A 13,608-nucleotide genomic window follows, 5' to 3' on the forward strand; every position below is an offset into this window, starting at 1 on the left:
TCGTCGTTACTAAATGCACCTGCCTACAAAACATGCAGTCGCCCCGAGTTTTCGACCACGTGATTGGGGAGAAACCACTTTTAGAAAAGGGGGAGAGTGTAGTAAAACAAAAATGTTCTCGTTGTCACACTACTGCAAAAAATTTTTACATTATAGACTCAGTCCGAGAACTTTTGAATCTTCCAACATAAATGCAGTCTTTGATGGTGAATTTTTTTTTTTTTTTTTTTTTTTTTTATATATATATATAATTACAAAGTGGATTAATTTTTTTTTAGAAATTCCGATTAGTGGCATTTAATACCTAATCCATTGGTTGGATCAATGATGAGCAAGGGGGAAAAAGAAGAAGGAGCCCTGACATTTTCATATGCTGAAGCGCTTGCATTTGGATGTGCTAGCAATAACAACAGTTGTCTAACAATAATAAAATCTTTTAATCTGATGGTAAGCCCACACTGTAACAATGTCTTTTAACCTCTTTATTGAAATGTTCCATGAACCAATTGGTCATAAATTGTTTCACAAACTAGGAATTTTTATTATTCCTGTAAATCACAGCTAAGGATTTTACTCCTTTCAGAGCTCTAGAACTGGTGCATTTAACCACTATCCTTGGTTTACATTTGTAAGTTCCAACTGCATTGTTGCATATTAAAATAGTAACTGTTTCTTTAGCTTTTTTCACCCTTAATGGTGTACTTGTTAGTCACAAACATCTTGCTTGGCAAACATTGCCAAAAAAGTCCAATCTGGTCATGTTATGGGCTAAGATTTTCTGCCAACAGCACAGAAAATTCATCAACAAATTCCTCTGCACTGTCTTTATCTGCTGAAAGTCTTTCCTCAGAAAGTCTTTTAGATAAGGTATACCATATGTTTGCTTAAATTTGTTCGGCCAACCGCAGCTGAATCTCTGTTTCTTCAATTTTTAAATGTGTGAATCTGTTTTTCGTCCTAAAACTGTTACTACATCACTCCACTGCTGCTGGAGCCATTCATACAGCATAGCGTCGAGGTCTGCCAATTTTGCCTTGTGCAAAGATATCCGGTTTTGGTTTCTGGGGATAGAATCATTGTTGTGAGAAAATTTCAACAATTTTCTTAATTTTTCCATACATCATATATGGCCTGTGTTGCAATTACATACCAATCTCCTATAAACAAGCACCTTCCTCCATCTTTTGCAAAATTTCCACTTTTCAAATTACTGTCAATACAAAGTGTTTACGTTTTTTAAGACTGCCAACAGTAAAATCATGAACATGTTTCAACATGTTTCTTATTATTTGCCAATGTATTAAGAAGTATTGGAATTAAAAATACTTTTTTCTACAAAAAATCTAAATAAAACAACAAAACAGCAGCACTAAATCTCATGAAATAACAAAGCTCAGGAAATACAACCACTTGAGCCATGAACTTGAAACAGAAGCTGAGTGAAATCGTCTGCATCTGTAGCTCGATGCAGACTGGCGGGGGGGGGGGGGGGGGGGTTACTAAGATGTCAATGACTTGGTAATCATTTTTAATAATGTTTTTCCAAAATTTAACACACTTTTAAAATTTTATAATTAATATTTCAATATAACTAATACACAAAAAAAATTAGTTAAAACCAAAAACATGCAAATTTAATAAACAAATAGAGGACAATTCAAAATTATTCACAAAACAAAAGACATGATTACAATGACAAATAATAAAGGCGAAAAACAACACGACAAAGTACATTTAAAATGTTAGTCATAAATTTCTGAATCTTTTGCATGTGTTTATCATGACTAAAAGTATAATATTTTTTATCTGAAATTAATTTATACACCCCCCAAAAAAAGATTATATATTACAATAAAAATCAAAGGAACTGAAATATAACTGTTTAAACCAGAAATCACAAAATCATACATTTTAATCGGAATATATTAACTTTCTGTAATGTATATACACTTAAAATAAATCAATCCTAGTTTGGATTAATTTAAATATCCAGCTATTTTTGCTAAATTTTAACTTCCTTTGCCAGTCTTATATTTCAGGCTTTAACACCCAGGTGTCAAAAATATTCTCCTCCCATTTCTAGCAATTCTATAAAGCATTTTATCAATTGCTTTCTGCAAAATACTTATTTCCCATTATTTGATTTTTAATTCAATATTAATTGATATTAATAGATTGTAAAACTTAAGGTTCAGAGTCAGCAATATTCCATTTCAGAGAAAATTTTTATTTTATATACAATTATAAAATTCTAACATCCAAACATGCAATAAACAAAAGTATGTCTGGAATCACAAATTTATCAATCTTTAAGTTATTCACACAGAAAATAAATTTTTTTAATTAAAAAAATTGTACTTTTTAAAAATATTCCCTTTATAAACACAAGTATTTTAAATAAACTAGAAAAATATATTAACTTACAACAAATAAAGCAGAATTCCATTCACATCCTTCAATTAAAGTAACAATACTTTCTTCAGTGTCCTGGTAAAAAAATTAAACAGAAATTAAAAGATGTTCCTAATTTTTGTCACAATTTCTACAGATATAGTAAAAAGAATACTGAAAGGTTCCTTCCCTCTTTTTCAAAAAAAAAAAAAAAAAAAAAAAAAAAAAAAAAAAATATATATATATATATATATATATATATATATATGGAAAAATAAGGCAAAATTTACCTTAACATAATGCTCCAATAAATATGCCGCATCCAAATATCTGTGGCTGCTTTTTAATCTTTCTAAAAATTAAAATTAAATATTTTTGATAATCATTCCAAATTCGAAAAGCACAAAATAAAATTACATTTTTATATGCATATTTGAATTATAAATGATAATTATATTTCAAAACATCTAGCCTATAATATATGCAGTCTTTCATATCAACACCTTGATTATTTGGTTATTAAGCATCATGAAAATGTCTTTTGATTTTATTTAACAAGCAAAACACATTCAATAAGAAGTGCTATTCAAAAATTTATGACAATGGGAGAAAACACTTACCAATCATTTACAACATTTTTATTTACCCTCCCAAATAATGCAATACATATTACCTAAGACTGCCTTGTCAAATCCATCTAAGGCAACTTCATTTTAACTTAACTTTGGTTTTTATGTGTTTTGCAATTTTATTAAATATGAAAAGATGATACAGAAGAATAGAAAATGAGCTTGCTTATTGTTTTACAAACTTAATAAAAAAAAGGAATCCACAAAATATTTCAGCAAACATTTGATGAAAATATTTTAGGGTAGATAGTAATCTAGACATGGTTTATTTCTTTCAAAAAATGGCTGAATGTCAACTGTAGATGATGACTTGCCTAAATAGCATTCAATATTCATAATGTCTGCGGAGTTATTGAATTATAGTGCATGTTAGCAAATTATACTCAATGAATTAAACATAAAAAAGATTATAAACAAACATGTGTCATGAATGTATTTATTATGTGGCAGTTTTGGGCATCTAGTAACATGATAGTCGGTTTTACACTTCTTACTCTCCAGATTTAGCTTCCTATAGCATGTAAATGAAAACGAAACAATAGAGCAACAATTAGCTCCAAAACCTAGGAAGAATCACTGATGTTATTAATTGCAGTAATAAAAGATGGCTTTATAAAGGCATTCCAAACATGGACACAATGTTGGGAATGCTCCCAGTACAGCTGAAATTAAGATCTGGCATGTTATCAGAAATAAAATAAGCAGCACATTTTATTACATTAAAATAAAACAGAGGCAATACATTCTTTATTCTTCAGTTGAATTGCAAATACAGAATAAATTATTTTGAAAATGCACACTGGTTGGATTCCATCATAGACACTAACAGAAATTAAGGTAATCTTAGCTCCTCTTAAGACACAGACACAAAAATAATTTAATATTCAAATAAATAAAACAGAATATCCTGTATTTATAAAGTTAAAATAGCAAAAATAAAAGTTAAGTGCAGGTAAAAAAATTCAATACGAGGAAATAAAATAAAATAAAATAAAATAAAACTACATGTTCTTTGATATGCAAGTTTTTTGTCAAACATTATTTGATAAGCAAGTTTTTTGTCAAATGCAAGAAAACAGAATACCTTACAATTTAAATGAAAACTGTAAAATGAAAAAGTGCTTAATACTTTTTTTTCTAAAATAAATAAATTGCACATCTATATGTAAGAAATTCTTTAAAAGGCATTAGTATATTCTACATAAATATTTTAGTATATTTAGAATTTAAATTTATGTTACCATTGATAATATTTACCTGTAAATAATAATAAACTAAAATAAATATAAAACAGAACATTTTGATTCTTTCAATACACAAATGAAAATAAGACAAATTAAAAATAAATAAATAATGAACCATTTTCTTACCAGACATTTCTTGGCATAAAGCAATTATTTTATTATCAGGATAATTAAGGTCAACAGCACATTGTAGCACTGACTGCCAATTTAAGCTTTCCTTATATGCCATAAGAGCTCTCTCATTCTCACCACAGCTAATAAAAGCAAGCCCAGCTTCATCAAAGTATCTCTTTTCCATTAAATACTTTCCATATTCTTTCCATACAAGCTATATGAAAAGATGAATTGTAAAAATTTAGAACTGAAGCACAGCAATATTAACTAAGAGATGACAAATTTATCAAAACATAGTAAATTCATTAAAGTTTGCAGATTTTTACTTATTGCAAGCTACAAGGTCATGAATGTTTCTTTAAATAATCAATCCAGATGAGCAGGAAGAAATTGATGATTTATTGTAATTAACAACAGTATACAGTAAAATACATGGCTGCAAATAACTCAAGCAGAACACACATATTAAGCAAACCTCCTTAATACATGAGAAATATCATAACTTACAGATAGTACACACATATGGCAAACTCAATTCAGCTAACTCACTTTGAACCACAGTTTTTCTGAAATCACTCAGAACTGACAAACTAACTGAATATTAGCTATCAGAACCGTATTTATATGGTACTGCCAGGCCTTCTGGAAGTTTTGTTAAAAATCCTTCTTAGAGTTTCCAAAATTTTTCCTGAAACTTTCAGAAAGTCACCAAGTTGACATGAATTAGCCAAATATAGTCAGTCATCCTAGTGATGAAAAAATTGTTGCATAGGCCAATCAGGAGGGTTTCTGCCTGTATCCTGGGTTCTTACTCAGCTATTTTCCCAATATTGATATTTCAGAATCACAAAATCTACAATTCTAAATAAGAAACAACCACTTCTAAAAATATATGGTTGCTAATGTAATCATATCAAAATACACCCTAAAATGTAATAAATAACTAAATAAAAGAATAAACAAAAACCACAGTTCAATCAAACAGATTTAAATATTGACAGAAATTTACAACATGCTGGTAAGAACACTTAAAACATTCATTGATCATATTAAAACTTAAAGCTTATGTTTACAGCATTGGAAAAGCTACTAAGAAAAGCATATAAAATTCTAGTAACCTATTTTAAAAGCAATTAAATTCACATTTCAGAAAAAGTTTAGTTGCCCTCTAAGTTAATCAAAACTCATATGTATAACTACAATAGTATCTTCTGATGCAAAGTATTAATAATTTTAGTAAGATACTTTTGAAGATATTCATACTTCTTTGGCTGAAAAAAGATGAATTTCAGACAGTAAATGCTACTGTTCCCTAGGATGCATCAAAGTAGAACAATCAATCAATGATATTGCCGTTTTCTTTGACATTGACTAGTTGATAACTTCTTGAATACGGAAAAAATTCCAAAGAAGTTGAAACCATTGTCTGGAGATCTGTGCCTGATCAGACAAGGGTTACCACCACTTCTGAAGATACTATAGCAGCCAAGTGGAATCCATGAGCCATCTAGACAAATGTTATATCCATGGTTGCAGCATCACATGGAAAGACGATATCTGCCAGTACTGTGGGCTGAAGGTTTCATATAAGCGGACTGTATGCTCAAGTACAAAGAGTTCGAGTTCTGCTAACTGTCCAATCCACAGAAGTAAGATTAAAGTAGAGTACATAAGATCTCAGATTATCTCAGACTAGTGCAATGTCTTCATCACGGACAAGTCCAGATTTTCCAACGAATCAGATGACAAGTGTGTAAGAGTCTGGAATGAAAGAGGTATATGGAGTCAGGCCCAGAACAACAACAAATATCATGCAATCAGAGGTGGCAGCATCATGGTGTGAGCTGAAATTTCAATGGGATGCAGCATGCATCTTTACAGATGGTCTATGTTGGCAGCAAAGTATTGAGAAAAAGTCCTACACCACACTGCGAGATTCATGTTGCAGCAATTGGTCTTGATTTCTTCCTTATGGATGATAATCCGTTTCCCATTGAGCCAATGACATCGAGTACCTGCAGAGTGAGGGCATTTCTCATATGAAGTAGTCACAGAATTCCCTTGAACTTAGTACTATTAAAAATTTTTAGGATGCTATCAGGCATGTTACCTCTGCATACAGTCTCAGACCTTCCAGACAGTCTCAGACAATTGAAAACAGTCCTTGCAAACATCTGCAATGATAGATCACCTTATTGAAAGCATTGGCAATCGCAGTGAAATTTATGTGGAAGTTTGGGGTAGTCACATACCTTATTAATGTAATTTTGTTTCTTTGTTTTTAGCTTTAAATACCAAACTATTAATGACACAAATGTCATCACATAATTTACGAAAATCAAATGCTGTTTTAATTTTTGCACATAATGCTTGTTTTCTTTCATGCATGAACACATTTGATACTTTCACATGTAATCTGGTGTTAAGCTTTGCTTTTCCATTTTTCTTGTTTTAGCTTCACATATGCTTAACCCTTGGAAGCCAATGTATGTTTCGAGGCTTACCATAGATATTCAAAACAGCAGATTAATAACTATTGCAATATAAAAAAGATTTTCATGCAATATATATAATTACAGTTAAGCTTAATTAATATAATTTGCAAATAATGCATTACTAACATTAATTAGAGAAAATACAGTACATTTATAAACTACACTACTAGCTTATAAAGTTATGTAAAATATATCATACTCTCTCTCCTGAAACCAAGGGATTCTGACATTTTAACTAATTCATCAAAATACATATGCACTGCATTCGATTTCACTTTGAAATAAAAAGTTTACTTTTTAAAAGCTGTCATTAATAGCGATTGATTTTACTTCATGTCAAATTGCATCTAACCAATTGCCTCCTTTCTGTGGTAGTTCTTTAACATTTCAAAAATTAGAATTCAGTAATCTCTGGCAGTTTGTTAAATTGGCTTAACACATTTTAAAACCGTAATTTAAATTTTAAATTGAAAACTGAACTTCATTGTTATACAATGCAGATTTTCATGTAATAAGAGTAATCAATAGAAGGCATACAATTAAATAAAGATGTAGCAAGGAATACAAACTGTATTACATATTGCCATAAAAAAATATTTTTCACATAAATGTTTTTCTTGCTCAAGTGTGGCTCCCAATATGATTTCGAAAGAAAATGTTGCAAACTGTGTGTTTTGGCATAAAACTGTTAAGGCAATCAATAAAACGAAAAGCTTTCTTGAGAAGCAAGAGCCTAAACCCACTTCTCTAGCACAAAATTTGATGGAGTTGCTATGCATAATGGATATGCAGAGCAATTCTTACTTCGAACAATATATTATTTCTTGTCTTTTTTTTTATTTCCACCACACCATAACTGAGATAGATGAGTGAGAAATAGTTTCAAATGACGCTAGAAATAAGTACCTTCAATTTTCCTAATAACACTAAATAAAAGATGTAATAAATCTCATTGAATGTTAACTTCAAAATACAAATCAAGGGAACAAAGAAAAAATATCTCAAAAGAGAGAGAGAGAGAGAGACAGAGGGGAAAAGAAGAAAGAAAGTAATCTGAACACATAAATAATTAAACACCTAATTATAATATACTAAGAAGCAACATTTTAGTGCAAATATTTTTCGAAGTATATTAAATATTAACTCAGTCTTCCTTACATTAATTTGCCACTGAAATTCAAGAAATGAGTTATTAATAAACAAAAGAAAACATTTGTAACCATGACCCTTCTTACATTTTAGGGACTTACAGAAAAAAAATAAGTTGGTAAACAAGAACTTTAAGAACAGAAGAGCTATGATAATATGTTACTAATGAGAGCAAAGCATGTACTGATGGTAGAGTTAGAAACAAATTAAATGTGTTAAATTATTAAATGTGTTAAATTATTAAATGTGTTAAATAATGAGTTAAAAAGAAGAAATAGGTTATGGATACATAGACTAAATTAAATATTCTCACACCACAAAGATTCCTAACCAATATATTTGTGGGTATCAAGTGGGAGTCTGAACTTAGAATTTGAGAGATTTCTCGTAAAGTAAAAATACACATAAAATTCTGCAATGATCACTTCCATTCCCTGCATTTTGTACCTCAAACTGAAATGAGTGTACCAATGCGTGGCAAAGCAGTACTGACTTATTTGAGCTGTTATAATTTGGCTGAATTATGATCTATTTTTAGTTCTTTATACTTTGAAAATTAATGATTCCCTCTGCCACCAGTTTTAGAACAAGCAAATATGAAAACCTACTTTAAATATATGCACTTAAATCTGCAACTACACATGAATAAAAGTTTAGAAAAAGGGTTAATGCTTTGTTGTAATAAGAAAATTGAGGCATATTACCATACGATGTGGATGAGCAGAGGGAAATAGATGCAATGCATCAGTATAAAGTCTCTGGTTCTTCATCAAAGCTAAGAATTCTGCAAATTTATTTTCTAAATAAAGAAATACATCCATACATCAATATTAAGATTTCTCCTGAATACAAAACTAAGCATCAGAAAATTTATAATTTTCAGTAAGCAAGAAGATAAAATAATTTCACTTAAAAATACTAGAAGAAAATACTTTAAAAGGGTGGAGGAGAAACTATACACTTCAATGCTTAATGAGAAGGAATTACAGTGGAGATATTTTTAAAGGGTATTTTTCATATTAACACTTAAAAAAATTACATGATTATCTCAAACAAAAAGCATATTTATGAAATAATATATATATATATGTATATGTAAAATAAAAAAAAAAAATACGATGGCTTTGCTCTTTGCGAACCAGCAACCTTTAATTAGTTTTCTGCAATTCAGGATCGTCTCCTAACCCAGTACCTGCTAGAACATTTCACGCCTATTACATAACCTCCTCATATAAATGCTGCGTCATAAGTTTTCTACATTTTTCTAGAAGCTACTCTGTTACATAACCTTTCATATAAATGCTGCATCATAAGTTCTCCTAGACAGATGCCTTCTCGCCTTCGTCCTGGTAACGCTTCCGCTATGCTCCTCTTTCTTTGTTAGAACGTTATGATGTATTAAAGTTTAAAGTCAGTCGTATCTAATAGTTCAATTACTGAATAAGTTATTTGATTAACTTCATCTGGAAAAAGTCATCTGCTATAAATTAAAATAAAGATATGCTTGCTGTTAAAAGTGAAAAGTCCTGAGTCGTCATTTTTCTCCGTGTTTCAATCACCCCAGCTTCATTAACCATCTGCCAGAACGTGTAATGGAATAGCCTCACCATTCGCCCACGATGTGTTGGAATAACTGAAAACATTACATATATATATAATGTTGTAAGATCTTGAATTCATTTAGTGCGAAAACAAATTACTACTACTTGCGCAATTGCTGCAAAGTAAGTTAATAATAATTTATTTCCTAAACAATATTGATTAATTGATTATATTATCTCCTAAGTTTAATTAAAGTAGAATTATTTTAAAAGAGTGAATCCATACTGGTAAGTTATATTTTGAAAGATGTTTTGAAGTAACTTGAAAGTAAAATGTTAATAATGTTTTAATGGGGACTGGAATGGAAGAACAAAATTTCAATTGTAAAAGGAAAAATTACTTCAAAACATCTTTCAAAATATAACTTACCAGTATGGATTCACTCTTTTAAAATAATTCCACTTTAATTAAACTTAGGAGATAATATAATCAATTAATCAATATTGTTTAGGAAATAAATATATATATGTATATATATATATATATAAATAAATAAACCCAATCTACATATTAATTCATCACTGAATTTCACAAAATAAATTAATGATTGCCTAAAATGCAAATATTGCATATTACAAGAATTTTAATATAATATCACATGTAATATAATATTAATTTTTCACATTTTCAAACTTAATAAATATAAACTGAACTAGAATAGTAATATAAAATTAATATCAAGAAAATTTAACAACTAATTAAACAATTAATAAATACAAATTTATCATTAAATACATAAAGATGACAGAAATAATAGAAAAATACTTATAAATTAAAATATAACTCTACAAATATTTTAGCAGACTATAAACATAAACATGAATTTCTATTCTCGTAACTAAGATAATATGTAGCAATTACATCAGAATCTAATGTCACATACAAATTAATTCAGGGTTGCCACTCAAATAGAAGAATGAAATTCCCTGACTTTCCCAGGTGTGTTTCAAGAAAATACCAGGCTATCTGTGTAGTGAATGTTGGCTGTATTAAGGGCAAATTAATTATGGTACCACTTGAAAACACAAAAATTTGCCAGTTACATATGACTTTGTATAATATATACATATATCTCCAAATAGTTGTTTTCTCCTCTGAGGAATGAGATTAGAATCTGTCCATCAAGACTTAAAAACGTCTTTACAGCAGACATTTTGCAGCTAAAGGAAGAAAGAAGTCTATTTAATGATGTTTTAAAAAAGAAAGAAGTCTATTTAATGTTTTAAAACAAACTCAAATATTTTATATTTATTTAGCAGCATATATAAGTAAAAAATTGTGCACTAAATTTCGTGATGGTACATCATATTACTGCTACAATTAGTTTTACAAGTATGCTAGAGAAAATTGCCTAAATTTTGAAAGTATTACTAACTCATAATAAATAAATTTAGAAGGAAGAAGTTACATTAAATGGTATGAATAACATTAATATAAAGTTCATTATGTAAGGATTAAAAACTGAATGACAAAAATCGATGGTATTTTGGTGAATATATATAATAAATGGTTAGCCTAAATGACTGATTATTATTTTTTTTATTTTACTGAAAAATGACAAATAAGGCATTTAAGAAAGAAGAAAAAGGTTAAAAAAATTTTGCTTTATATGAGAATGGAGGGAATTTACTTTCGTTCAACATGCACTACACATATGAATTTCTGGATTTTCGAGGTTACTGGAAACCAAAGATGCTGGAAACTTGCTTTGTCTTTCTAAAACACAATCTGATTGGCTCTGAGAAAATCAGCTCCACTCCAGGAAGTTAACGCTCATAAAAAAAGATCAAGCATCAAGGAAACATCTGTTTTTATATATCTAGTCTATGACATTCACGTGATACGTGGCTCGCCACGTAAGAGATTGCTTCCGATTGATTCCGAAAGAGATTGCTTCCGATGTTGGCGGAAAAATCGCTTTCTTGGGGATCACAGTATGAAAATCCCTGACTTTTCCAGACTTTAACTAAAATATTTAAATTCTCTGATTTTTCCCTGACTTTTTTGGCCAATTTTCAAATTCCCTGACAAACTGTTCCCAGTTTTTCAGGTTTTCCAGGTATTGTGGCAACCCTGTTAATTTCATCTTAAATTGGGAATATTTTCAGTTTCATCTTTTTGTTTCATCTTTTATGTAATCTCATTTATTCTTACCCCCCCAAAAAAAAGCGGGGGAAGAAAATAACATCATCAGAGAATGCAATCTAAAAATGCAAGTAACTGAATTCATTTAATATATATCATTTAATTTAATAATATCATTTCAAATAGAATATATATCATTTAATTTAATATTTTATATTTAAATATAAAATTAAATTTATATCATTAAATTTATTTATAAATAATTTATTTAAATATATATCATTTCAAATAGAAACTTGCTAATATTTATAAGGATTTATATAACTTTCAACACCTGCAAAATGACATGAAAATTCAAAATAATGAATTTAGAGCAATTTATAATGCTCAATACTCTTTTCTTACAGCCTCATTGATAAGCCAATGAAACATGCAAAAATATTAATTACCATTAACATAGTTTATTGTTTAACAATGATAATTCAATAAAAAGAATTGAAAGTTATTAGAAATAAATCTGGTGTTAATCATAACAGCTGTTGAAATCTCAATGAAAATTCCTTTAACAGTTTCCTAAGATAAGTTATATACTAGATTAGAATTGATAAACTTAGGTTTTTAATTACTGAAAAACACATCAAAGGTTATCTTTTTAAGCAAAGATCCATTACAGAATATGAAAAAATGGATCATAGATTGTCTTTTTCATGAAATAATGTATTTCAAAAAAATAAATTATTCCATGAAAAAATACAACATTCAGAACATTCCAACATAATGAATATGTTCATCATGAGTCAAATCCCTAACAAAACAATCAGCCTTCACTAGGTTTTAATCACTTAGCCATCAATGAGCCTTCATATAACAGACTGGAAGAATTTATAATTTGTAATGTTTAACAGTTTCACCATCCTCTCCTGTCTGAGAAATTTTCTCCCCAGCGGCCCTCAGTTTTTTGCCGCATATAGTGTTGTTTTCTCTGTACAACTTTCACTTTCCATCCACTCGCAGTGGATGAATGTAAATGAATATTAAGTAAAATTATAAGGAAATAAAACATGATTATTATTTTGAAAAATATATACCAATTGTACTTACATTTGTCTTGAATAGATAACTCCATTTCTTTATATATATATATATATATATATTTTTTTTTTTTTTTTTTTTACAGTATGATAAAACTCCAAAACATGGGGTAATACATAGTCCTACATCACATTCTTTACAATAGTATCACATTTCTTTGCACACTTTTTTCCCTAACAATGTTTTTCTGCAACAAATGTAACACCTTCTTCTTGGTTCTTTCTGATTGACAGTATGTGGAATGTGGTCTATAAAGTGACTTTTGGTAAGACATGATACGTCACAGCTGCTCAAACAACACTCTTTCTGTGCATTTGTTGTTGGCTTGTAATAATTATCAATGGTTTTGTCTACAACATCAAGCCTGAAAAACAAGAGATCTAATTTGCCACCTCTTTTCTTGTACAAAACATATGTGTTAAACATGGCCATATATAATAAATGTCGAAATATTTTTAAATAATAATTTCTGATTATTTCTCACAGCAGAATAATTTGACAGCATTTGATCCAGGCGGTCAACTCCTCCCATTTTGCTGCTGTAATCTTTTACAATTATAGGTTTTTCTACAGTTCCTTTGTTTGTTTCAATATCAGTCGTTGAGTTATTATGAACTGTACTCATCAAAAATATATTCTTCTTGTCTTTATAACAAGAACACTTCATAACAAGAACTTTTCCCCTTTGGTAAGCAATCGTTTCATTTTTCTTCAGTTTCACTGGCTGTAAGGCAGGCATGTCTTTTCTGTTCGGTTTTACAGTGCCAATTACATCAGTTTTTTTCTTTAATAATATGTCTGACAGCT

General features: G+C 29.3%; 1 protein-coding gene across 1 annotated transcript in view; it reads right to left on the reverse strand.

Moving 5' to 3' along the window:
- Elp1 (elongator complex protein 1) overlaps nucleotides 1-13,608 on the reverse strand; it is a 116,947-nt gene that overhangs the window by 21,122 nt on the left and 82,217 nt on the right. Inside the window, exons 25-28 of the mRNA XM_035351903.1 lie at nucleotides 8,727-8,821; nucleotides 4,391-4,592; nucleotides 2,682-2,743; nucleotides 2,425-2,487 (exon numbers count right to left, since the gene is read on the reverse strand). Of these exons, the coding sequence (XP_035207794.1) occupies nucleotides 2,425-2,487; nucleotides 2,682-2,743; nucleotides 4,391-4,592; nucleotides 8,727-8,821 (422 nt within the window). The remainder of the gene's footprint in view (nucleotides 1-2,424; nucleotides 2,488-2,681; nucleotides 2,744-4,390; nucleotides 4,593-8,726; nucleotides 8,822-13,608) is intronic.

The sequence above is a fragment of the Stegodyphus dumicola genome, chromosome 2 (genome assembly GCF_044657685.1).
Source record: "Stegodyphus dumicola isolate Sdum_Otavi_A_Nest chromosome 2, ASM4465768v1".
In the NCBI taxonomy this organism is placed as follows: domain Eukaryota; kingdom Metazoa; phylum Arthropoda; class Arachnida; order Araneae; family Eresidae; genus Stegodyphus; species Stegodyphus dumicola.